Source organism: Molothrus ater, chromosome 5 (genome assembly GCF_012460135.2).
Source record: "Molothrus ater isolate BHLD 08-10-18 breed brown headed cowbird chromosome 5, BPBGC_Mater_1.1, whole genome shotgun sequence".
In the NCBI taxonomy this organism is placed as follows: domain Eukaryota; kingdom Metazoa; phylum Chordata; class Aves; order Passeriformes; family Icteridae; genus Molothrus; species Molothrus ater.
In genome coordinates, this window is record NC_050482.2 from 39,543,414 (window position 1) to 39,571,398 (window position 27,985).

At 36.9% G+C, this 27,985-nt stretch overlaps 1 protein-coding gene across 1 annotated transcript in view; it reads right to left on the minus strand.

The window, feature by feature from the left end:
* Nucleotides 1–1,719: 1,719 nt before the first annotated feature.
* Nucleotides 1,720–27,985, minus strand: part of PPFIA2 (PTPRF interacting protein alpha 2) — a 288,359-nt gene continuing 262,093 nt past the window's right edge. Inside the window, exons 23-33 of the mRNA XM_054514951.1 lie at nucleotides 21,722–21,807; nucleotides 17,851–18,050; nucleotides 15,740–15,802; nucleotides 14,340–14,369; nucleotides 12,666–12,841; nucleotides 11,730–11,827; nucleotides 9,810–9,985; nucleotides 9,647–9,715; nucleotides 8,537–8,696; nucleotides 6,864–6,956; nucleotides 1,720–3,174 (exon numbers count right to left, since the gene is read on the minus strand). Coding sequence (XP_054370926.1) covers nucleotides 6,898–6,956; nucleotides 8,537–8,696; nucleotides 9,647–9,715; nucleotides 9,810–9,985; nucleotides 11,730–11,827; nucleotides 12,666–12,841; nucleotides 14,340–14,369; nucleotides 15,740–15,802; nucleotides 17,851–18,050; nucleotides 21,722–21,807 — 1,117 coding nt within the window. The 3' untranslated portion in view covers nucleotides 1,720–3,174; nucleotides 6,864–6,897. The remainder of the gene's footprint in view (nucleotides 3,175–6,863; nucleotides 6,957–8,536; nucleotides 8,697–9,646; nucleotides 9,716–9,809; nucleotides 9,986–11,729; nucleotides 11,828–12,665; nucleotides 12,842–14,339; nucleotides 14,370–15,739; nucleotides 15,803–17,850; nucleotides 18,051–21,721; nucleotides 21,808–27,985) is intronic.

The following is a 27,985-nucleotide window of genomic DNA, read 5'->3' on the forward strand; positions in this document are numbered from 1 at the left end:
AGCCATCAGAGAAACTGTGGCACATTCACAAGGTGTGTGGCCACTACTTTTACAATTGAAGGTGAGATATTGTTGTGTATGTTTGTTATCATTACCTCGGCTGCAGCAGGGGAGGGGAACTAATTAGTGAGAGCAGAAAATCTCTACAAGAGATCTTGCAATGCATGTAGGGGAAGAGAATTAATTTCCTAGATCTTGCATAATTTTCCCAATGATTACTCATGCTCCTACCCCAGTTTCTCCTTTTGTAAGGAAAAGTAAACTGCTTTCTAGTTTGGGTCTCTTTTTTTAAGGAGGTGAAAAAAAACCCACAAAATCCCCAACAGCATTAGTAATATTCAGGCATGCACTTACCTTTCTGAAGGGCTGTGTGCTTACATTAATGTTAGTAAGGAAACAATTATCTTTCCTCAGAACTCTTCATAAAGAGCTTTGATAGGTAACATTCTTAAGGTGTCTCCATGACAAAAATATTTGTAATAATTTCTGTTTTCTGAGGAAGCCTGTTTTCTTTCTCTCTATTTTGGTAGAAGTGATTTCAGATCAAGAATTGTATTTTAAAAGAGGACAGAGCGTTCAGGTGTGCTCACTATACTGCCATGCTGGTAATATGGAGAATTCCAGAAATGTCAAATGTCTCATGCATCAACATTCAGAAAACCTAGACAAAGAAAGGCACCTTATTGCAGCAATACAGTATGGAGAAATCATTGTTTTAATGGCCATTACTTTTGTTTTCCAAAAGAGCTTTTTGCTGAGGAGCTGCAATTGCAGAATGCTTTGTCTTAGCCCATCTCAAGAAAGGGAAAATGAGTAGTTACATGGCTCTGCTGCTGCCCAGCAACCTGGGTATACCATCAAGAACAACAAGCCTATTTAATGAGTGGTAGGACAGCAGTGATTTTCCAATTTTTTTTTTTTCAGAGAGAAGCAGCAAGAGGGTAGATTTGAAGGGTCACTGAGTTGCTGAATTTTGGCTGGAAGAGGCACATGTAGTAGTTATTCTCAGTGTACTGAAAGGGTTGGAGCCAAGTAGACAACAGTTAGCATAACTGCTGTTTCTAGCTGTAGAGGGTGGAGCTTCAGCTTGTGTGAGGGAGACAGGGATGAATTAGGAGGCTTGATGTGCTATCCTAAATCAAAACTGAAGTCACCATAATGCTTTTTTAAATTCTTCTAGTCTGTTTTCTTCCACTGTGAAATATATAATTTGTGTGTGCTGTTCTCCTGGGGCAGGACAACTTCCACTCTGGTCATAAAATCTGACTCATTCTTTTCCCCAACACATTTCATTCCCCTTTGCCCCCTAAGTTTTAGTGTTGGCTGCAAAAGGAATTCTGTAAAACAAGAGCTGATGTTTGAGGTAATATGAATTTACATGATATTGCTGCCACTGATAGTGGCAGTGACAGTGTTTGCATTGCTTTACTTTGTGATATTCTGCCCTAAAATAAGCCAGAAGGAGGCTGAGGGAGGAGAAGAATGTTGGTCAAGCCCAAGGAACTGTGTGTACAAGAGCCCCAACTTTCTACAGTTGTGTGCTATACCCCTGCCAGCACTTTGCGCCCATCAGCAAGATCTGTGCTCCCTCTCGTGGCAGATTCTCATCATAACTCATCCCTCTTAGTGCCAAAATGTTCTTATGCTTAGCTGTGAGAAGCATCTGGTTCCAAACTTAATGCTACTACATACCAAACGTAACAGACTAATGAACACAAATAGCACTGAATTCTCTTTTTTATTGACATTGGGGGAGAAAAATCTTTCACCATCTGATTGACCGAAGTTTGCCAAATAAAAATAGACAAAACAAATGTTAATGTACGTGCAAACATTGCAGATCAAACTGCTAAAAGAAATAACTAAAAGACAGGTCTTGAGCTAAGATCAAGCAGCTGAAAAATAGCAAATAGGTAAATGACTATTAAGTAGGTCTTACTTTGAAACTTCCCATTTAAACAAAGAATAAACAACAATAACACCACCAAATAAAGCCACAGCAGGTAATAGTTGCTCTTCTAAACTTTTATACACTATATATTAATCACTCTGTCTTTCAGTTATTTCCTCTGATAAAACTGACTTTTGTGAAGTCTCAGCAAGGCCATCTTGGCTAAAAGCATAACATTAGACAGGAGCCTGTCTAATGCCCTGTTAGAATGAAGAAATGGTGGGGGTTGGCTTCTTTTTTTCTTTCTTTTTCTTTGCTGAATATATCTGGAAAGAAGAATCTGACTCTATGCAAATACTAGATTTACTTTTCCAATGCTGGCTGGTGTTTGAAGATCCTGGAACGAAAAGGTGGCTCTTGGTAAAGCAAGATTCTTCTTGGTCCGCAGGTAACATAGAAGAAAGTTTTTGGTTTTTTTGTACAAATCATGTTTTATTAAATTGCTTTTTATTTTTTTATAAACAGTTCTTCTCGATTTATGTGTTTGTTTTTAATAGGTGAGCCATCATGGTGCTTCTCTGTAGGTATCTAACATTTCCATTTTGTCTTTAGAGGTCCATTTTGGCTTCAGTTCCAGATTATGTCATTCTATTATACATCATCAGAGGCAGGTGTTCAGCTTTAAATATTGACAGATTTTTCTCAGTAGGAACATGTTGAAGCTTCTAACTCTGCTAAACATATTAATTTGACTGTTACAATCCAAAAACTGTAAAAATGGTGGAATGGAAAGATACAAACAGTATTATTGACACTGTATTGTCAAATGTTTGCACTGAGACCCCATGTACCATAGATTTCATTTTTAAAAAATCATATTTATATCCATTTACATAAGACTTACACATTTTAAAAGAAATACATACACAGTAAATACGTAAATGTCTAGTATTTTACAATAAAACAGATGTAACAATGTAAAGATGAGTGGCTTCATTTGATAAAAGCTTTGGATGTGCACTACTGTCAAATTTTTGATGACAGAGATGCTGAGAGAAAAGGGGGAGATTGTTTTTTCTTTTTTTTTTTTTTTTTGTTTAAGTAATTTAGGTATTTTGTATTCATGTTTTAAACTAACCAATACATGAAAGGAACATCATATCTGTTTGTATGATAAACATTATGTGTTCTCTTCCTTATTAACCTGTTCTTGCAGAGTTTTAATGCTCTTTTCCTAAGTAGTGGTAGTGCACTTCAGGTAAAGTAGAAGAAAGAGATGACATCTAAGAAAAAAAAAACAAACATTAATTAGCAAGATTTATGATTCTATTTCAGCCTAAAGTTCAATGACAACAGAAAATATACCACTAAGTAAGTAGTTTAGTAACTAAGTTACTAAAATATGGACTTCAAGTATTTGTAGGAGGCATGCGTTTGTTTAATTTTAGATCTGCAACATAAAATTACTAATAATTCATTTTAATCTTTTACTAATTGTCCTCAGTCAACACAGACTGCTGCTTATGTTCATTTTACAGTTGTTTTCCTGCTGTTTTGGTGCAGCACTGGGGTTAGTTTCCTGCATGTGGGGACCTTTGCCTGTTCGGCACAATGTGAAGCACATTCTCAGTGTACAGACATTGCTGATGTACTTCGTGGCTCTTCTTCCTAGTTCACTGCAGCTTGACAGCATTTACCTTTTTTACCCTGATGGTTTCTTTGCTGTGGACTAGCTGCTTCCAGCTATCATTCACATCTTTTTGGAACGCTGCTTCTCCATTTGTCTTTAAAAATCCTCTTTCGGACCCTTCATTGGTAAAGTATGTAACTGATTTTGCCAAGTCTCCTTTAGTATTTCATTAGAATAAAAGTGGAAGTGATATGTTCTATTATTCCAGCCTGTGGCAAGAAATCTCTCCTGAATGACCCTTCTGACTTGGCAATGACAAGTGTTTTAGAAGTTAAAAGTATTGGGAATGCTTGGATAATGTGAGTGCCAAGTCCACTGCCTATGTAAAGACACTGCAGCTGCTCAGCTGGGCCACCACATCTAGCCACCACAGCAGAAAGCTTGATGGGTCCCATGTTCTCTGTAGTATATTTCTTTGCAACATTAAATGGCCAGCACCAGCAGCCTTAATTGTTCTTAAATTTCTGATACCAAGTGCACTAAAACAGGCCTGTGCAGAGTAAGCTCATATAACTGTTCTGAGAATGTCTGCACATGGTTTCTGGCTCATTATGGTTTCAACAAATATTCAAAAAAAACCACCTGAAATGCAGTTTGAAAGCATATGAACAGGACACAGCTGCTGTGAACATACACTATACAGACACAGGAAAATTGTACCAAATTGATGTTGGTATAGACTGTGAGGACAAGCCTTTGACAGTCTCTGTAAGAGAATGTATCTTACTCTCATAAGAGTAGCAGAATACAAGAATCAGCAGCCTGCTGTAATCACAGGCCATCTGCATTTGTTCCATGTGCAGTCTGTTTGCTGCTTTCTTTTAGGCCTGCTCTTTCTAGGCATGTTCTCCTTTACTACATAGAAAACTCCCTTATCTCGCTATTGTGTGGTAACTCATCCCACTATCCTTCCCCTCTGCTGCTTAGTTGCTGCTTCTGTGCATGCAGATAATTCACCAGAGTATCACAGCTGCTGATGTAGTCTAGGCAAGGTGTTACAAAAGCCTGAGTCTCTGTCTAAGATGGATCTGGAAAATTTCAGGAGGTATGTTGTAGTGAATAATCTTCCCTTTTGTCCAAGTATCAATCAGCTCCTTCCATGAAGAAACTGTTAGTCGGGAACTGTGCTGACAAAATTCTGAAAATTCCTCTGTTGCCCTTCAATCTGACATCTCCCTCTATGGGCAGTTTCCGTTTATGATAAATATGTTTCTGTCATTCTTGAGCTGCAGGCAATTTGTTTAAATTTTCAAGTTTGATATAATAGTGAAGGAAATATTTTCCCTGCATGGTTGTTTTTTGGGGAGAGGTGGAGGGGTGGGATGTTGGTTTGATTTTCAATATAATGTACTGGAATCAAAATTACTTGACCTTGCTTCTTGGTTTATTACCTGCATAGCATTTTGAAGTTGCCTTTATAGTAAGTGCATATACTAAAGTTCTAGTTCACACCATCTTGTTCCTTCTCTAAAAGGAGTACATGGTAAGTGAGAAGAGGAATACTAGTATATTATTGTCAGTTAACCTAATGTATTAGACTTTACACGTAGATGTAAATTTGCATGTAGATGCAAATTTGATATCCTTATAGACCACTCAAGCATTTAAGTAGTAGAATAGTGGACAAACAGCAAGTGCTGATGTGATACATACTACTGATACTTAAAACACTACTAATTCCCCAATAGAAATTGAAGTTAACTTGTATAGCTTGTATAACTTTATATACACACCTTTTTGCTCAAAATACATACCTTCCATACATTTATAGTGCTAGAAAAGTCTGCTACTTTACTTTTATTTGTGCTTTGCTACTTTTTAGATAATTTTTAATACAATGGGAATAAATGGTTTGGATAATCTTAAATTAATTTTTGGTAGTGTGTCAGTTTTCCATTTCTGCTTTTATTGCACTTTTCAAACCTCACCTCAAGTGCCTGGCCCATTACTGTTGGCCTAAGAGAACTTCTTGGTCATGCTTAATTGCTTCCAACATTGTGATTCTGAAGCTTATAGGAGAAAAGGTTCATATCTCTGCCTTCCATTTCTGTCACCACTGAACCCTGTGAGAGTCCTGTCACTGACTTACTGATGCAATACCATGCTCAAATCTATACATGCATACACATAAAAACATTTCTATAGTTTATGTGCTTCATCATCATCTTTTTAGATTCAGCTACTAAACTTTGCTTTTTCAGAAAAACCAAACCAAAGCAAACCCAAGAAATAACTACACCCTGCCCGCAAGTTTATTCTTCAGGGGTGGCTCAAATGGTCCCATTTTTACTAAGAGGAAGATTTTATACTCTTGCAATCTTTCGAAGTAAGGCTCGTGTCATCAGGAGGATCCTGAGCAATCCACTTTTCCCACTGTTAATGTTTGCTATTGCTAAGTTTTTTTTTTGAACCTACACAAAGTTAGTAAAATCTCCACGGCCCCAAGTCTGTCCCAGTCTTGGGAATCAAAACAAAAAAACAGCAACTTGCTTGCAGATCCTTGCATGTCTTGCCTACAATATCCAACAGCTACTAAAGCATATTTGATGTCTGATGAGGTTTTGGTGATATTCAAATATTTTTTTCCAGCTGCCTTGCAATTCCCCAAGTAACTAAATGGAAATTGTTTTAGTGAGAAAATACTAGCATAAAATGGTGCCATATTGATGTAACTACTCATCATGTGTGTATTTTTTCCAAAAGCTGGGACAAAATAGAAAACTGTATTTCCACAGAACTGTGGAAAAGTGACTCTGCGATATTCATAACCCCACTCAAAAGATATATGGTGAAAAATTTAACAAGAATTCCACTACTAAATTTGATCCAAAGTTGCATCCAGCTCAGATAATCCTTTCTTTGTCAGTTCTGAATGATTTGAGAAGTGCAGGAATCTCTGTAATAGATAAATTTTCAAGATTTTCTGTATGGGTAAGTCTGTGCAGCTACCTGATGTTCTAAATTGAGCCATAGCTTTAATTAAAAAAAAAAAAAGTAAATCTCTTCTGCTTTAGTAGTGTTGACCCCACATTCCAGCTCCTAGTAGAACTCTTCCAAGTTCTCATAAATTAAGTTCATTCCCTCTGCCTTCTTCCCAAAATATGGTTGGTAGTGTCCTGTGGACTGAGCTTAAGTCTGTTGTTATGACCAAATGACTGCCCTAGGGAGTCCTTAGTTACATCCTCAGTTACGTCCTCTGCTCCATGTTGGTTTGTGCTTGGATAATGTGGGGTGTAGTGCAGTCATCAAGAGCTTTCATGATGGCCCCTACAGAATACTCACAACAATTCAGTGCTGGCTTCTTTGCTAGGCCTTGTCAGCATGAGTATGTGCGAACTGTTGAGCTGTCTAACCTCTGCAGTCGTGATGAAGCAACTGCAAATTGGGAAAAAAAAAAAGGAAACAAACCAGAGCCTCTTTAGAATCATCAGTAAAATATATCAGTCTGTTTACCACTGGAAGGGTGGCTGTTAAATTGCTCTGTGGCTTTCTCTAACGTGATCTCGGCATGGTCTAGTTCAAAACTCAGCACTTCTTCATGGCTGATGTACTGTTGGAATCTGTCTAAAGGGAATACAGTTTAAAACTCAATTTTGTCTTTATTTTATTGTAATTCCTAATGCTCTTACCTATCTTGCTGTTTAAATACTATTGCATTCTTACTGCTGAGAGATAGGAAGCCAAATCCTGGATGAAGATACAGGTCTTCAAAATTACTTCCCTTTAAGTCTACTGAGTTCAGTATACCTGGCTCAAGAATTAACTGTCTGGAAGACCTCAAGTAAATCACTAAATCTGCCTTTTGCCTTAGTTCCACATCTGTAAAATGCAGAACATCATCTTCTACATCATACCATGACTAGAAGATGAAATTCCTTAATGTTTATAAGGTTCTTGTATATTACAGTAATGTGGGCAATGGAAATGCCATGGAAGCTAGGAGTCAATGGCATTCAGTGATGCGACCAGTAAATTATTCCATCTGTAACTGCAACCATAAAGCACTGTTTTTAAGGGTAAGAAACTCTAATGGAATTCAGATGGCTTTAATGGAATTTAGGTGGCAATACTATCATACCAAGTTCATTATCAAGTTACAAGATGTGATCTCTACAGGTCTCTACAAGTTTGAGATAAGTCTATTTGTAGACTGAATCCTGTCATGATTAAATAAATGGCAGTATTTTAAATGGGGCAGTTTTTGTACTAATATTTCTCAGAACTTCAGGCAGGTATACTTGGCTTTATCTTCCATAAACCTGAAGAAATAGCTGTAATGGGATTTCTTTCCTCTGCCTGCTCTCTTACAATGATTTTTAAATTTTATTTACTTTTTAATTAATGATCTGCTTGCTAATTTTCCACTCTGTTCTGAGTTTGTGCATCTATTGGAAATCAAAAGATTTCCAGAGAAAATTCAGACTGGTATATAGTAACTCAATTAGTACCTGAATTTCAGCATTTGCTAACTACTCATCCGCTGGTGACTGTTAGCAACTTCAGTTATTTGATGGTCAAGGCTAAGCTATTTAATTTGAAAGTAAGATAGGAAAATAAAGGTGATAGGCCATTCTGATTGTCTTCTCTAAAACACTCCACCTGGGAGAGAGGCTAATAGGATGAAAAATGTGCTTAGATATTATATTCAGTCTCAGTTGAAAGTTAGTAAATTAATTCCAGTCTTTCTGATTGTTTCCTTTACAGCTGTAGGATAGTGAGATCGGCATTTTTTTGTATTTTAAATAAACACTGTTTGTGTGAAGCAAACCTGAAAAAATCAATAATATGCCAAGTCAGTGCTTTTCCATTCCCTAATTCAAGTCTCCCAGACTCAGTTCACCCTAGTTAACGAACGCAATCGTTGTGGTGCGAGACAGACATGCTTTAAAAGTCAACTTGGCATGCTAGGACAAGCCTGGTGCTTTCCAAGAGGAAGTGCAGGAATGAGTTCGTACCGTCACTGGCCATCTTCCGCGACTGGCCGGATGTGGTGGTGAGCCGGAATCCGGCAGGCAGCGTTTCCGACGCGCCCGGCATCATGCTGATCCCATGGACCTCGCGCGGCGGGAACTGCCGTCGCCAGGAGGGGCCGCGCCTGAAGTTCTTGTCATCGCTCTGTCAACAGAGTTTTGTTTGATAAAGCAAAATGAAGCTTTTTGATTTACCATCCTGCTGTGTGCTATCTCTGCCACTGCCAAATGTGTTCCATAACAACTACCCTGCCCTGCTGCACTGCATCCAGTCACTGTAATGTGTTTGAGACATGTTTGTAAAAGCTTGAGAAATATTAAATGCTGGGGTGGAAAACTCTTCTTAAATCTTTGGCTCGATATAGTCAAGGGGTTTAGTATCACCTCTATAGAACTTTCTTACACAGTGACAGAAAGTGATTTATTACTGCATTAGGAAGCTTACATAAAGTACTAAAAATAATTAAACACTCATGTGCATACACAGAATTCATAGGCATCTGACATTTTCAGCAAATCCTTAAAAGTTTTATTTCTCTTTATGTGCTGAAGTCCAAGACTTAAACATTTTTGCACTGGACTCTTATGTTAAGATAAATAATTTCCATAGATGGATTTGAGATTCCTCTTCCAAGATAACTGCCCCAAATCCCACTCTATTAATATTGATTAACTTTGAAGAACTTTGAAGGATAAAAGCAATAAAGAACAAACTGAAAAATCTACTTCTTTTCTTTATTTTTAAAAAAGGTGTAAGTGTCCTAAAGAATAGACTGCACAGGCATCCCACCCACACACATCCCCCACCACCTGCTCTAACCAGCAAAACTTCCATTCCATTTTGCATGTTTCCTTTCTGGAAAATAATCATCTTAAGGTAAGAGTGCAGTGTAAAATTTAGCATCCAAGATATGTATTGACACAAATATGTAGCCAAGCTGAAGTTACTTTAAAAACCTTGATGGGTATTCCTTATTTTTTAAGCTGTAACTGACTCTCTTTAACAATGTGAAAATTAACATGTCTTCATGCATTCAATTTGATGTTAATGTTTTACTATGATATTTTATAAATACTGAAAATAAAATTAATTACTTCCTCAAGTCGTCTTTCAGTTCCTAGTGCTAAAAGGTTGTTGTATTCTCTCTCAAGGATCTGCCGTGCCTAGAGATACCAAAGTAAACAATTAAAATGGTTGAAGATGAATAAAAGGTAATAATGGGTACAGATTAACCAGAAGTAGCATAAGCAAATTTACCTGTGTGTTTTGTGTTGGAATCTGTAATAATAAAGCTAAACTGCTGTAGTCAAAATTTTCATCCAGTGCTATAAGTGAACCATGTACACCACTTTCTAGAATATTATTTGCATATTCTCGGAGGCCAATGGCTTGTATCCAGCGTATGACTCGATCATTGCTCCATACCAGCACATCTGTAAGGATATAACACCAGGTCAGTCTCCTGATGCCTTGAGAACTTCCAAATTGTACAGGTGCATGGGTAGCTGTGCATGCACTGTGGATGTCTTACTGCTTTATTTTATACATGAGGAATGCCAGCACTATTCATATAGCTTTAGTATGTCCTATTGAAAAACTCTATGTGATTAATTATCTTCAAGTAATAATGTTTCCAAAGGAGAAATGTGCTTCCAGAGGGGATCTCCATAATGCAATTCTTCCCACTTCCTATATATACCTTTTCAATTTGCAGGCAAGATTTTACAGTGCAAAGGCACTGGAGAAGTAGCCATTCCTCAAGGCTTCACATGTGAGTTGTGTATTAAACATTTTGGGAGATGTGTCAGCGCCTATCACATACTAACATGCCATAAAGTAAAAGATTAGTTCACTATTTTATAGGCAAACTATTTTTAGTACAGAAAGCTCGTAGACTTGTTAAGTCCATACCAATTATGAAGCTAAGGCAACAAAGCCAGCTAGGAAACCATTTTTGCGGATTTAGCTATTCTGAAAAAGTATCCTGCCCTGCCTGTAAGGTGAAGAAAAAAGTTACTTATACTAATCTTTAGAGTTATAAGTGGGAAACATAGTACTGAGTTTTCTTTACTAAGTGATGAGGCTTATTCCTGAACCTTTACAAGTCCAGCTGCTGTGGCTGTTTTGGGAGCGATTTCTCCATTGCCTGGCTGAGAGCGTCTCGCTTTTTGGGGTCAGGATCAGCTGAAACACAGTGGCAGGCTGCAACCAAATCCCACCTGGGACAATGAATAACTGACCGATGCTTGACGAGGTGAAGGAGGCTATGAATTATTACCCTTGTCCTAGAAGGAACTGAAGCCACTAGCACTGAAGCCACACTAGAATTTGAGACCAACACACAATTCCCCTATGTCAGTCTCCAGCTAGACCCACTTGGGCTGACTGGCACTGATCCTGCATGTCCAAGGCAAAGTCTTTGCATTAGTGGATGCCATGATGTGCCTTGAACAAATGCACAACTTTTTTTTTGCTCTTCTGATCAGCATTGTCCTTGAGAAGTGCTAACTGCTGTAGTCACTACAGCTGGAAAAGCTCAAAGGAATCAAAGGATTCATTTCTGACAGCTGTAAAAAACCCAGCCAGCCTAATTGTTATATATAAAAAGAACCATGCAGTGAGCTGCAACTGCTCTAGAGAGCTTTACACAGAAAAAAAAAATCTTTAGAATCAGCTGTGAAATCTTCTAATAAGGCCAGTTTTGTTAGGAACTATTCTTATGCACCAATCAACTGCCTCAGTGGTCAACCCTCCAAGCAGCATTTTCTATGATACATTTTGACATAAGAAATCAAAGGCAAAGGTTTTCAAAAGCTGGGGCATAGGGTCCTGAGTGCTCCCATTTTTTAGCGTTGCCCCCAGCACATCCCACTGAGCTGCACACTGTTTGGTCTTCTGCTTCTGAGCCTGAAAGAGGTTCAGATAAGATCCATATCCAAAACTCAACTTAGCAAAATGTATGTGTGAAACCACCATTCAGAATTCCAGCCCCAATTCAGCAAAGTACTTAACTGTGCCCAATTTAATTTAGGATTTGTTCTGAAGAAAGATGGACTTATGTTAGTTTTGCTGAAAGCACATGCTTAAATGCTTTGCTTAAATGGCATGACAATGGGTTAACAGTGTCAAGCTTCAAAAGAAGAAACATTCCCAGTATTCATTCCCAGCAACTATCACCTTTTATTTCATGCTGACTCATTTCTCTTCGCTTTTCCAGTTCTTTTCTATCATAATTCAACCTCTTTAAACACATGATTCCATATTGCAAGCTTGTTCTGTTATTTAAAGAGAAACATTTAGAGTTAATAAAGATAATTTTGAAGATGGGAACATATGTAGGATGTATTTCCTGCACTTCACATGAGGTGTTTCATAGTACCCATGTACAAAATCTTGAGAACAGAGAGTAAAAAAACTCCACAGACTTCAGGAATGAAATGGAAAAAAACAAAATGAGTATGTTTGAATAACTGTTTTAGCGTAAGAAACCCAAAGCATTAAAAGAGGTAAAAGATCTGAAAAGGTCAGCCCTTGTGAACCGTGAAATGTTTTGTCAAATCAGGCTTTTAAAAAGTGACAAATTAGACACTCTATTAAAAAGAAATCCACTTCTTGTCACATAAACCTGATTCTCCCTAAAGTTTAAATGCCTTTATTTCCATATTTCCAATTTAGCTTCCTAGCTATATCCCTTGGTAACCCAACAACTGTCAAATTGCTTGTATTGTTAACAGCTTTTATGTGCTACACACAATAGCTTTTCATTATTATGAGATCTCAGGGCTTTAAAGCTTAGCCTAGCACTTTCTGATACTTCACACCACTTAAATTATTACTGTTTCTGTATTGTCTAGAGTCTATTGATATATTAATGGTTCCCTGCTCATTACATAATTTATCTGTACCAGTATCTTGGTTTTTAGAGACATAATTGCAATGTGGTTGCTATTACTAAAGGAATCTCTCTGAATTCAGATTTCTGACAGTCAGCCCTCTCTTTTCTGTATGTTTTTCCACACCAAAACAACAGAAAGTGTTTTTATTCTGAGCAGCACTGAGCACTAGAGCAGACACAAAAGCATTTTTACGGATGTAGTTTTTATGCCCACATACCGATGGAAACTATCCACCATTTTGAGGTGCACACGCAGATCTTTCTTTGTCAGGTGGTCTAACATCCTCGCATCTACCAGGCATTCCATGAAATAACTCCGGTACTGAGGTAAGCCCAGGCTGGGCAGCCATTCGTTACCTATCCATTCATGGTTCATGTCACCATAAGCCAGGGTCTAGAGAGAGAAGAAAACGGAGAGGGGGAAAAATTAGTGAGTTTGTTCAAGACTGCATCACAGACTGAAAACAAAATATGTCTCAAAGAAAAAAATTATGTTGAAAAAAATTTATGTCTAAAAAAAAATCAGTAATTCTGGTTTTGCTTTAACACTGGAAGAGGGAACCACTGTGAGATATTTGTTACAGACAGTAGTTTTGCCTGTTCTATCTTGTTTTCTTATGTAAGTTTTAAGGAATTTTTTTCAATTTTGAGTTTTAAATGCAAGCAGACTTGTTACACAACCAAAATATGTGTGTTTCGTAATCCTACTTGCTTTCAATCGACCTTCTAGAATATTTATGCCAGGCAAACCCTGAACTGTTAACTGGTAATATAAACATAGCTCCAGGTAATCTACTAAGGCTTGTTTCTGTTTGTGGGGAGAAGAATTTCATAAATAGCCTAATGACACTTCATAGATACACACCTGAAATCCTTTTGAGACTGAAAGTTAATTTCAGTTGTTTGGCACTCAGGCTTACAGTTAAATGAGATATTTTCAGCTGTGAACAGTTTAAACTTAAATCCATCAAATGTAGAGCTCAAGAAATTAATCGAGATAGAAGCAAACCAGGCTCCTCCTAGAAACTTGAACCCAGGCTTCATTGTTCAGCTAAAATTTCACTAGGGTGAGGAAGGGACCATATGAAAAAACCATGCATATGGAGCTATTTTTATATGAGCTTCCCTATTAAAATGCAAAATAGATTTTTACATCTCACTTTTGTTAATTATTTTGTATTACAAAACAGAAAACTAACAAATTGCAAAATTTATACTAACTAAACAGGATTATGCTCAGGTTCATTTTCAAGCCGAACTATGTCTTTGGTTTTGTTTTTAATGTCATAAACAAATGAATAACACAATTAATGCTGGATGGATATATTATCTACGAGGGAAAATATACATCTCATTCTTGTAAGATTTTGAAGAGAAAAGGAATGTCATCAGTAAAGATAGCAAGATCGTGTAAGTGTGCATATATTAGAAAAAGTTTAAAAATGTAGCTAATCGGCAGTTTTAAATAAAATATATGACAATATTTGTAGGCTGATAACATGGGTGTGATTTATACAATTGTTCTAAAAAAATTTGGTGTGATTTTAGAAAAGTTAGCTCTCAAATTCATGGCATATTTAACTGTCCTATTCTGAAAAAGGAGGAAAATGCTTACTCTCTAAAACTCTCAACACAGCTTTAGATGGGAGATAGAAAATGTCCCTGAAATGTAGTAATTTCTTTTGTGAAAAATATTCATGACATATGTACCTATTTTTGCTTTACCTAAAAAAACTGTCCAGAGAATATAATCTTTGAGAAGAACTCTAAAATATGTAAATCATAGTTCTGTCATTGAAATACTGTCACAATATTATATTCCACTATGAATATTGATGCACCCAATTACATTATCAACTTTCAATTTTAAAAAGTCACATGAAAGATCATACCTGAGCCCAACTGCCTTCTTCAGACTCTTTCTGTATTATCAGCAGGAAGCAATTAGTAAAGCAGGTAAAAAGACAATAAAAATTAGTTATAAAAAGATGTGATTTTCATATGCATGTTAATAAAAATGAAAATATTCACATAAAGCGCACAAATAAAATAACTCGCCAGTGACAATGTCCTGGGCTAAACTACCTGGAAAATTGTAAGACCAAGACCATAGAATGTAGCTGAGTTTTCAAGATAGGAAATCATTATATCTTGGTGAAATTTTACAGCATTATTTAAACACTCTTCACAGTTTCACAATTAAAACACAAACATTTGCCTAAAAATTTGGGCATTAGGGATGTAGTTTTTTGGTTCTAGTTTGATTTTAAAACATTAACAATAAAAAGATGTCTTCTTGAAAATGTATTGTAAAGGAGCTTTTTACATAACATTTTTTATGGAACAACTGTGTTTTTCTGGCTGGCCAGTTAAACAGGATCAACTCTACTTCTTGTCAGTTCAGTGCTGTTATACTTGCATTTATCTTTACCAAGAATAATAAAACTAGAAATGAGCTCAGTTTAAAAAAAAATTATGAGAATTGGCTTCCTTACTGCTGATGAAAAAACTTTAAATACTCTAACAAGCATAAACTTTGAAGAAATAATTCCTTATTGCATCAAAATTTAGCTCCAGAACTTCTCCCACCATTTATGGATTGGGCTGAATATAAAGTTTGCCAAACTGAAGATAATTTTTTTCAGAGATCACACTGGAACATTGCATCGTACTTTATAAGCACATCTATAGAGTTATGATATAATGTTAACAACCAAAACCTAAAATAACATATATTCCAAACTGAAAAAAAAAAGTCTTACTTTAGTGTTAAGGGAGAGGTTTGACAAAAAAAGCAAGAAATAAATTACACTCTCCATGCACCTGAAATCAAAGATCATTAATACCCAAGTATGGACAAGAAAGACTCAGCATTAATGAAAACATGAAGTTGTTTATTGCACCATTCTCAAGTCTTTTCTTATTTCTTTCTATGTCAGCAAATACAAAACACCATTTAGAAGAAGAGGGAGTAGATTACAGGAGAAATGTTGCACCTGTAACCATGACAATTTCATTTCATTAAATGAGGTTTGACAGTGGTTCTGAAACTATTATATACTCTTAAAAGTCCAATACTGGTTTTAGGGTCACGCAATTTTTGTGATGGCAATACCATTTGCTGAAATATTATGTAACTGTTCTTTAAATTCAATTTCATTACTCCCTGCAACTTTCTAATGGCATGCTTTGGGATGCATCCTACAGAAGATACGGCATCTGTGTTAAAGCAGGAGCAGGCCTATTCTCTTTGGAGCACTGAACCATTTGAAGTGGAAGTGGAATGACTAACCGTTTTAGCTGGAGCAGCAAGATTTTCCATTTCTTCATGGGTCACCCAAACATTGCCTGAGGGCTACAGACAAGGCCCGCAGGAGGGCAGGTGGGATCCACATTAGGTAAGCAGTGGTAAAGAAGAAAGGCAGCACCACTGTAAGTTAACAGCGCATCACCATCAGCACAAGCACGTTCTTGCCTCTACCGAGCTGCAACTAGAGACAACTTTAGACAACTTGGTTTGTATCTTTCATTAGCGGCTTCTGAACAGATGTCATGGAGTATTACAACTAGAACTGATGGATGAAATCCGGCAGAGCACTGCCACAAAGGAAAGAATAATAGTTAAAGCTGCATTTCATAAACAACTGGCAAATGCAACCTTTAGCTCACAGCTCTGTGCACAGGAAAGCTTCAGCTCCCAAAGATTTTCCAGCCTAAATATTCTGCACAAGTCACAAGCTCATACTGTAATCTAAATAATGAATACTTCTGTTTCTGTAAATACAGAATACTTGTGTTTCTGTAAATCAAAATGTCAAGAAAATTCACTTCTAAAATTATTTGTCCTCATCCTATTGTTTTTCATCAAATGATTACTAGGACACTGAGGAGACTCAGGGAGGGAGCATGGGTGTGTGCTGTGTTTTCTGGAGACCTGAGATAAATTAACTCCTTTCCTGAGAAAAAGGGGAAGCAGAAAGACTGGAGACTCAGAAATCGATGTTCCAGGGCAGGGCAGCTTTGTGTGCACACAGTTACTCAGAAAGAATTAAAAAAACAAGGGAAAACTATTCCCAATGTTTTTACCTTGAATATAATATTCCCTCACTTCATAAGTGTAAATGCTTTTATGCTTTGAAATATCCTCTTATACTTTTAAAATCAAAATTAATTTTGTGTACTAATTCAAACATCATATCGAGTCTTTACTGCTTTACTTTGGTAAAATCCACTACAATTCATAATATTACCATGACGACACACAAAACTGTTTTCAGGGAAGAAAGTATCAGACAGCAAACTACAATATTTAAAGAACATGAGCAACATGAAGATAAAAGGGCAATCAATGGCAACATTAGTGCTGTTTCCCAGTTACTTATGTAGGTCACAAAGGTATCTGAATTCTAATTTCCACCAAAAATTCTCCATAAATCCAATGAAGACAACATATTACAAAATAGAAATATTATTAACATAATCATTATTATTGCCTTTTTAGTAGAAATCTGAGTTACACCACTTGAGTGGTGAAGTGAAGCCTTTGTCCTTCACTTCTGTGCCATGTTTACTATCTGATCCTCGTTTCTGTTAGTCTCCATTGCTTCTTGCATCTCCATTACCATCAGCATATCTCAGCATTAAAAACTTCCCTTTTGTTATCTTATTTCTTTTTGTCCTCATCAGTTTAGCCTATTTTTTCCTGCTTTTTATATATAGCACCTTCATTCTTACTCTCCCCTGATCTATTTCCTTGCTCTTTTTGATATATTCCCCTTCCTTTTCAGACTTGTATCTCTGTGTATCTTTACTTGCTTCCCCACTTTCTCTTCCTCACTGAATGCACAGGCTCCGCTTCCACTTTCCAGATGCTCCCCTCACACTTCCAATCACTGCTTCTCTTAAAAGCATGAAGAACCTAAAGCCAGCTCATTTGTATTATATAACATTTGAAAGGGTGCAAAAAGAGGGAATGGGAAAAAGACTCAAAAGAGCTGTGTTCCTATATGACCTCTCCCAACACCTGCCTCCCCTCCACCCTAAAAAAAGAAATAAAGATAGAGAACAAACAAACAAAAAAGAGAAATGCAATCTGATTAGGGTGGTAAAGATGATTTGAAGAAAGAGAAGGCAAAAATAAGGGCAAAATTACAAATAAGATGCTCGATACCGGTTTGGATAACATCAAGGATAATCAAAACAATACTTAAAAAAAAAGAATATCTGATAAAAGAAAAACATCAGCAATCAACAATCAAGGAAATGATGAACAGGTAGTTCTGAGTCTTTATTAGACAGTTTTCACTGATTGTAAAGTGTGTGTTATCATAGAGCCACTCAAAGTTTTTCTGCAGACACCTGTAGGGTGAAGCAGGTAGAAAAAGTTAGCTGAACATGACTCACTGTTCTGGATGTTGGAGGTGCTGATGGACTTGTCAATGATACCATCTCCTGGATTGCTAATCGGAGCTTTAGGCGATGGAGAGGATTGCTGATTCCAATTTCTCTCTGAATCTCAGTGTCGGACAAAGCAGACATGATAGCTCCGCTCTTCACGTTGGCACGGCAGGCAGCGACGTACCAGGCTGGCATCCTAGCCAGAGCTGCCAAGAGAAGGGACATTTCATCCAAAGCACTGCTTCATCTCTCAAATGAAATTAAAATCATAGAATATCCTCAGCTGGAAGGGACCCACTGGCACAATCAAGTCCAGCTCTTGGCTCTGCACAGAACAGCCTCAAGGATCACATCATGTGCCAAGAGTGTTGTCCAAAAGCTTCTTAAACTGTCAGACTTGGTGTCATGACCACTAATAACCAATTAATTAATGACCAATAACAAACAATTAATTTGTCAGGACACCTATCAGTCTGAATAAGCATGGTAACACACACAAAGAAGTATGAATATCATGGTCTCTAACAGAACAAAATTGTTTCAGAACCTTTGAAATTGCCATGATTTCATGTGAATTCTTTTTGCTTTTACTGTAATCAGAACTTTAAAGCAAGGCACGCTTTGAATTATTTTTAGAGCTGCCTCCATCCCCTGGGCTACTCCTTTCCCAGGTTTTAATGACCAAATACTGGCACAAGTCAATGTTACTGCCTATCTGATAAGATTATGTACAGAAAATCATTTAAGATGAATTAAGTAATTTTTTCACTTTTGTACTAAAATTTGGCTTTCTCTTTTTTAACATGGTGTACCCAAGATGCACATTCTTACATTTCTCAGCTTTTATCTTCTGAGTAGAAATTAACCAAGCCGAGTTCAAATAATCAGGGACAGACTTTACAGTAAATATGGGAACTGGTGTCTGGTGTCACATCCCAGCTAGGAATACTGGTTACTAGGTGCAGAAATGGGAGCATCATCTATGGATTTAGAAGATATATGCTTTTACTCTCCTTATGTTAGTCTTACTAGCCTAGGCCAGGAACAGCCCCTTTCTTCACCATTTATTCTTTCCTTGTTAAAGGACCTACTGAGTGTGAATTACTCTTGTTTTTCTTAGCTTTCTCATTTTATGCTGCCTCATTAATATGAATGTCAGTGTCTACAGCTCTTTTTTCCCAAAGGAGGTAATTTCATATCACACATGGTGTGAAGTACATTATGCTTAGCAAAGCCTGTGAGAAGAACATAAGCAGGGAATGCCATATCACTGAGATTTTAGGGATAACATAATGGAAAACAAATGCACCTAGCTCTGTGCATATCAAATAGGCCATCAGAATTAGCTGATTCCATTGGCTGTCTTTTGTTTTTTCTCTTAATAAAGGCTTACTAAAAGAGGACACAAGGTCAAGGAAATGAAGAAATTCACAAAAAAAATCTGGAAAGCAGTGATGAATTGAAAGGATTTTCATTTCATTTGACACAGTCAGGGGAAGAAGTGTGTGGTTCTTAAGAGGTTTATACTTTATCTGGGAAATATTTCCATAAAAGACAGCTGTTAGATCACTTTTATGTCACAGGGAAAACAGACTTGACTGTCAAGTGCAGAAGGCTCAGTTAGGCTTTGAGTCCTGAAGAATCACAGAGGTTGAGACATGACTGCATTGTTTGAGTAAGTCCTTCCCACAGATGGGATTAGACACTACCATCCATCCAGTGCTAGTCTGAACCTAAAAACATGATCTGATTCCAACAAACTGTTACAAAATACAAAGTTTCATGAAAGAAAAAAAACAAAAAACAAAAACCAAAAATAATGTAGATAATACCCAGCTGCACTTAAATGGCCATGAAAAAGCCATGCATAGCTTTAAAATGTATTTCATCACCTCATTTATTTTAATATTAATTTTTTTCACACATACACTTGGAAAGCAGAAAAGCATAAACACTGGGAATTATTCACCCTGCAGAAATAAACTGTCTGCTGCTCATTAGGTAAATTATTTCTTTAACAAAAGAAGTAAATTCTTTAAAAAAATAGCTGCCTAGCAGAAAACGATGTTACATGAAAAGTCTCTCAAAAGAGAAGTCAGAAATCATTCTAGACAGAGAACTCAGATATTGAGAGCAATATACTTTTCCAGAATTAAGAAAACACAAAATTCTTAAATTGTTTCTCAACTATGTCTGTGCTACATAAAAACAACAAGAATAAATGCTAAGGCTGAAAAGCCCTATGAAGTTTGAAAATTTCATAATATACTTCTAAATTGTGAGTATTTTTCTCCTTTAATATTTGCTTTATTCTGTAGTTGAAGTGACACATATTTTTCTTTTGGAGAGTATGAAATGTACTGATGCTCACAGAATAAACACACTAGTCCTATCCTTATATATTTTTGTCATCAGTTTTCAATCTGAACTGACTACTGTGACATAAACTTCCTGTTGAGCTCTCCTGTGCTACTGTCATCATATTCCCCAAGAACTTCACAGATCCTGATTTCTCTTTACAGCTCCTCTCTTAGACAGTGGGAAGCATATCCTATTTTTCAGGAAAGAATCAAGGGGAAAAAAAAAGTAGGGCTTAACTTGTCAAAAACTGCTTGAAACTTCAGATCTCCTTGAAATATGAGGGTATTGGTATGCAGAAATTACAGACTTTTGCATGTGCATGTCTCCAGCAAATCAGCCTTTACTGTGATACTAAATATTTCTGACTGATATAAATCTGGTTACAGAACTCCTGAAGTCATATGACAAAGCAAAGTAGTGGCCAAATAAAGGATTGTTCCATATTAACAGAGATTTTTTGCGAATGAGGATATAATCCTGTTTTCAAAGATCATATACGAATGCTTGCATTGACTTTCTGCAGTTTTCATTTTGTATTTTTCATTAGGTACCCTCAGCAATTCCAATGTGAAGCTGAAATTTTGTGGACACTAGCTGCTTTCATTTCTCATCCTTCATTTATTCACTAGCAAATTTCTGTTAAAGGTTTGGAGAGGGATCTCTTTTTTCTATTGCAGGGGAAAACTTTTACAAAGTCTAACTGATGATCAATGGATGGTAGCTAGAGCAGGCAGGAGAAAAGTTGTGAATAGGTAGAGATGCTTGGTATAGTAAGGAATAGACTTGTTCTTTGAGCCAACAAAGAGTTTGTATCTGCACTGAAGTGTTTCAGCCTTGCTAAATAAAAGTGACTGTGGATTTGTATAAGAACATTCTTACTTTCTGCAGCCTTCTCCCCTCAGCATCTGTGTATGTTTTTTTTGAGTAGTTCCTTCACCTAAAACATTCATTGATTACTTTGTCAAAATTGATGACAGCTCTGGTGAATGTTTTTTTCTTCTTGATTTCCAAAACCCATTCATTTAAGTCCTCCAAAGTACTAAAGGACAGCTCTCTGCACATTGGAGTTCAGATATGAAGGCACTGCCTATCATATCAGGGAGATTTCAACCTGGGTCTCCCACACTGCAGGTGAAAATGGTGAGTGGAACTCTTTTTTTCCCATTATGTTTTTAAAATGCAGAAAGCTACAATTTCTTCACATTTATTTAAAGTTAGTAAATCATTCTACAAAAAATATCTGTGGAGTTCCTAGACATTTAGAGACTGAGTAATTCAATGATTTAAAAATTTTGGGATTCAAGCGCATTTCTGGTCCTTATCCCACTGTGTAAATCTGTCTTACTTTTTTCAGCTCTAGTCTCTAATTTACACCATCCTGTGTCAAAGCCCACGTAGTGCTGATGGCACAGTGCACAGTGGGAGAGGAAGAGGCTGTAACAGTCTCTTTTAAGATTTGTAAGGACACAGAAGCAATCCACAAATGTGACTCACATTTTCAAGTTATGGACAACACTTACCTCCAGCCAGGCAACCACTGTTGGTCCATCCCACTGTGCAAAAGGCAAACCTTTCCTCCGAGCCTCTTCCAGAAGTTCATGTCTAAAAATGGATCAAGAAATGGTAAATATGTGCAGTTATGTGTTGGGACAAAAAGATACAACTCTGCCTTTTTGTGAAGGGTAATAACAGTGAAGCACAATGACAGGCATAGAAAAAGCACAGAACACACCAGTTAACAATACAGCTCTTTCTCCTGTTGAACGTACTCTCAATCTATTCCCAATTCTTCATTTTTTCTGACATCCTTTGAAACATCTAACGTACAAAAGGCAAGGTTTCTGTGTCTTCTTTAGCCAAAGCAATAAAAAATCGGTATACCCTATAATAAAGGGGTATTCAAAACAGACATTGCTGAAGAGAAAACTGAGGGACTCCTGAGACTAACTTATCTCTCATCTCGTAATGACTCAGTAAGGCCCAGAAGTGGCAACTTCTAGACATGAACTAAGCATGGATGAAATGCAACTGGATGTGAGAGGTGTCTGTGTTTGAAACACTAAGCCAGCTGTACCAGCTATGTACAGTGCTAGGGCCTGTGCAGTACAGCTATTCTGTACCTTAAATGTGCCATCTCTGGCTATTTAAGAGTTGATTGTATCTTTGGTAGTTCCATGTTTGATCTTTTTATTTATTATATATAAAATAATTCTGTATGGTTTACTGATGTATTTTTTATAATTATAGAATTGATGTGATTTCTCAATTTTACATATATATATAGATGTCTGTCTATTGAGTTGATCAAATACCAATCCAGCTCCTGTATCTGCAGTTTTTCTGGACTAAAACTGGTGTATATGTAAAACATCATTCTCAAAGCCTAATTGATACTTTTAATATGGCTGTATTAAATATTTGGTATAGTTACATATAAACTAGTCAGCTAGACTACCAGGAAAATGCTCTATATTAAAAACATTCAGCTGTTTCACCAGACATTTCCACTGTGGTGATGGTGTAGAAAAAGCAGTCCTTCAAATGTCTTTTTTTCTGGTATTTAACATGTTTTCAGCTGCCTCCCACTGAGCAAACTACAAAAGAATGCTCTCTGCAACAAGCTGTAGTGAAAAACAAATTAGACAAGGGACTATGCTAATGTAGTATTAAAATTTGCTTACATTCCCAAATAACAAGAAAATCTTGGAATTATGACTTCAATTTTTTTCTGTCCTCCTTTATTACTACAGCCTTTGTGGTTCAGTTATCCCTTGACAATTTGTCACTGCCTCAGCAGCCTTTCAAATATATGTACTATAAAATCACAGCAGATAAAAACAATGGAGTGATCTTACTTGTAAGGAGTAGTCCTTTGGGGATTTTTGCATTGCCAAGGGGCCACACTGAGGGAATTTGGCTTTAGCAGAAAACAGAACTCAAATAATAGATTTTGCATACAGGTTTAAATCCCTGGCTCTGAATATTTATGGAAAGCAAGCTGCTTTATTTTCTGAGCTTATGCTGTAGTAATACTTAACATTACAAATACTTGACAGCATTACTGAAATTGATACAGCTTCTCCTCCCACACAGCCTTTGCAGCAGACCTTTCCTTTGTCACTGGGATATCCCAAGCCACTGTGGAGCAATCCTTGATTTCTGTTAAAGCATAACCCTCAGTAAAACAACTAGTTGTTCTCTGGGTCCACGAACACCCTGTTACCTTCAGCAGCTGATGGGGATGCAGGAATGCCATATTCCCAGGGAGATAAGTAGTAAATGCCTATGAAAGGTATTCCCTGCCTGCTTAGGAGAGCAGAATTAAGGCATGACCAGACTTGGTCACATGCCAGCTACCTGTGGATTTAGGTTGCAGCCTTTCCTCAGGGTTGGTTCTGCTGGTGGTACAGTGGTGCTGTCCCTCCCACAGATGCTACAACAGGACTGCAGGTCTCCTGCTGCTACTAGCTCTGAGAGCTGGCATGGCCATCCTTAGGGAGACACAAGCTTTCAGGAATGCCCCTTTTGGTGTCCCATGGCAGAGCATGGGCTGCACAAAACCCTGTACAATGTGCTCCTTCCCTACAACCAGCCCAAGCCTGGGGAGCAGCCCCTTCTGCAGCTGGGAGTCCATCCCTGGAGGAACCTGATCCCAGAGTTTCTTTGATCTGAGCTATTCTCTTCAATCATCCCAGCTGAAAGAGCAGGGCTGGTTAACATGTTAAGTAGAAAATGAGATCATGCCTTTGAGGGTCACTGGCCTTCCTTGCTTGTGTTGGTCTCCTGCTCCAAGCAAGAAAGCAGCAGCACCTGGACTACAAGGAGGTGGGAAGGAAGTCTGGGCCTCTTGAATTTGGTGTTAAACCTCTGCGTGGCTTCAGGAACTGAGATGCCTGAAGAAGAGGCATTGGCATTTCAAGGTCTCACTTCCATGAAAACTCAGTTCCTTTATACTGGAATTACAAAGCACATATTTCTAGGGAGTCTTCTGTGACTTTGCAACATCTGTACCAGCCTGAGGCTCGGTGTGGAGGCTTACAGTCATTCCAGTGATTCTCAAACCAATACATTCTCCCAGAGTGGGAAAGCACTTCTGTTACTTCAGAGGCAGTCTGGCTCACAGAGCAAAAGGAAAATAGAGCTGTGGTTAGTGATTTCAGCTCAAGAAAATGGGGACAGGCCAGAAATGAGATGCCATAAATATATGTGGGTATATATATACACATATATATATGTGCTATAGCCAAAGCCTTTAGTTTGATAAACGTAATCCAAATGGTCTTTGCATGTAGAAGGAAATTGCTCTGAATTGAAAATACTTTTAGCATAAAGATAAAAATCCTGTACTCAGACATGCATATGAATTATAGCCATCATAAGGGTTGTGCCTCCCTCATCGATGCAGAAGGATAGTAAAAGGACTTTTATAACATTTTCTTGCCTTAAAAAGAATTTAATGCTTAAAAACTTATGATTTCTTCCTCAGATGATTCTTATAAACAGCACTGCAATATTAAAGTTAATGGAAATTATAATTTACTTTTGGAACATTAGTTTTTGACTACTTCTTAATACAAACTAGGAGATCTGTGAAACCTGAACCTTCAAGCCTTCAAACCTGAACCTTTATGAGCCAACCCTAAACTCAGAATTTCTATTTTTCAACTAAGAGATACATTCTTAAGTTTGCAGTCAGTGAAAAGCCTAATGAATGTTGTGTCTGGGGTTTTTTTTTTGGTCATATGAACCAGCACTATAGGAAAAAAATCCACTCTTTCATTAAGTTAGAAGTATCATGTAGGAAAAAATATGCATTGTTTTTACCAATTGTGCAAATCACCTGAAAAATGAATCCAGTGACCTGCCTGTTTTGGAATAGAAAACAATATTTTAGAATGGACAAGATGTTGTCTACGATTGTCCTTATGGGATAGTCACTGGCTTCCTGAAAACAGAAGAACCCCAAAGCAAAATATTGGTAACTGCAGTTCAATTTTCCTTGCAAACACATACAACTGATGACAGGAGGAAGAAGGGACAAATGCCCTAGAGCATATCACTCCCTCTTCCCTTCATTACAAATACAGCGTTTGGGAGATCATGAAAAGCATTATACAGACAATCCAACTTAGAAGGTTCTTTGCAGGGGAACTAGGGATTTTCCCCTCCTCAGACATTGTCAGAAGAGTACTCCATGTTACAATGTGTCCATGTTGTATTGGCGAGGAGGAAGGGGATTAAAATGCAATTATTTCCATGCTTGCTTAGGTTTTTGGTAGCATATGAAAACAAGGAAAAATTGACATTAATTAGGCATTACTAGAAATTACATTATTTTGCAGATAGGGGTTTAAACCACTTACTTCCACTGTAATGAATTCCAAATTAAAGCCATATTTTAAAATATAACATTATTACTGCTAAAGAACAAAATCTTCTTCCTGGAGATATTATGGGAGTAACTGGAATATGCTATTTAAAATATATCATTACTCTGAGCCTGGTTTTGTAAAGTTTGGAAATTCCATGAACATCAACTGTTTAACATCAATCCAACATTGAGAAATACTTTGGGTGCTTTAGGGAGCACCATGTAAAGTGGGCTGTTTTCACATTTTTATCAAAGACAGTAAAAGTCATATAATGTCAACTTGTGTTATGAAGCTGTGTGTTGGAGAAGCAAAGTTGCTTTCCTAGCACTGACTTCTGATGTTTAATCCTCCCCAAAATAACTTGCTAAGGACACTGTTAACACTGGGCCATTTGCCTCAGCACCACTCATCCACGAGCCAGGTACAAGAAACTGCCCAGATCAACCTAAAAACCTGAGAGCAGAACTGTCTCATAGCAGGGGACTGACTTCTGAATGCTTCAATAATCCCTTGGACAGGAGAAGTACATGGAAGCAATAGGAAGGCAGAAAAAGTGAATGAAATTATGTTACTATCCTGCAAATCTACTTCATATGTATTCTCTCGTACCAAGGAAATTCTAGCTCTGTATCAGCAGCTGTCATCAATTCATTGCATAAAGCCCAATGAACTTTATTAAAAACATTAATAATCTTTAAATAGAACTTGTGTAGGATGTTAATGCTATCTTGACTTAAAGTGTGTCATTCAGTGGCATTCAATTTTCTTCATGGACACAAGGCTGCCCCCCATGAAGCAAACAAGCAAAGACAGCTCAGGATTTCTAACACACATAAAGCAAACACTCTGTGCAATACGTGACACCCAGACATTGTCTTGATGAAATGTAAACAATACTTCAACACAGATCTCCATATTTCTGCAAGTAATAGGATTTACTCTGATATCTAATAGCGTTCATATGAAAAGACCTCAGGGATATTATACTGCATAAAATATATAATGTCTCTTAATTAAAACATAATCATAAATGTGGAATAAATTGACAAGGAGTCACAGTGAAGTCAAGAGCCAGATCATGTTTGTAAAACACAAGCAGAATTGATTTAAAAATTTGGCTAATGGGTAATTTAATTGTGAAATGGCCTTTAGTCACAGACATTTTCTCAAACACAAAACAGATTGAGGTTTGTACCTAGCAGGTCCTCTGACTATGAACTGACATTATTATGGTTATTGTTATCACCAATATTAAAATGTTTCATTTATGACAAAGTACTGCATATGATAGATTTCTAGAAGAGAACCAGACAGAAAAGACAGACCAAATATCTTGCATTTATCTGAGTAATCTTATGATTTCAAGGTAAGATTAAACACATCTGCCGCTTGAAATCTAACATACATTCAAAGTCTGAAAAAAACAGGAGACAGGATTTCTAATGAATTAAACTGGAATTAGATTTTATCCTTTCTATTGTCATTTGCCAACTATTTAAGTCATGCCAGAATCCTGTAACTCAGGACATTGCATGAAAAAATAAAAGTTGAATTTCTATAAGTTAATAATATCTAATAAAAATATCAAGTTACATTTTCTATATATAGAAACATTTTCTATAGAAACATTTTCAATATACATTTTCTACATATGTACTTTCTGCAAGACTATAAATGGATTTAAAGTAGGAAGTGGAGTGGGAGGTTGGGGAGAGACTCAAGAGTTCTTATTGCCACACAATGCAGATTTAATTTAATCTGAAAGGATCCAACTGACTTAAAGACTGCACTAATTAAAAACTATGCCAGATCCTGTTTGAACTTTGACACTTAAGTGATCTGGATTTTAAATTATTGGAAACCCTTGTTCTCCTTTCTGATATCAAATATCAGGTCAGATTGGAAACAATGGACAAAATTCAATCTCCAATATTTTACAAAATGTTCTACATTCAACTTTAAGGAGTTTTCAGAAAAAAATGACTGAAATACAGAAATCTAGATGGAAGTAATAAACAGAATGCTTTTAAATCTATAAAATAAGGAAGTATAATTTCCACAGACTTCCAGATTAGAGAATAATAGTGCTGTGGATATTCCATGTTAGGAATACATTTAAGCTGTACGCAAACTGAAGGGCAGCATTCTTTTTTTCTGAAGATATTTATTAGGCTAAGTGAAGCACATTCAGGAATGGATAAGACAAACCCTGACAAATAGATCTTCAGAGGGCAATTATTAAAAACTAAATAAAACTGTGAAATAAGCAGACTTGCATAATACACATTCTTTCAATCTTGTGTGTATTGTACTACATCAGAGACCCTCAGTGGTCCCAGGCTGATCAAATGTTATCAAATCTGTTTTTATAAAGCAATTTCATAATCACATATTATAAATCAATGTGG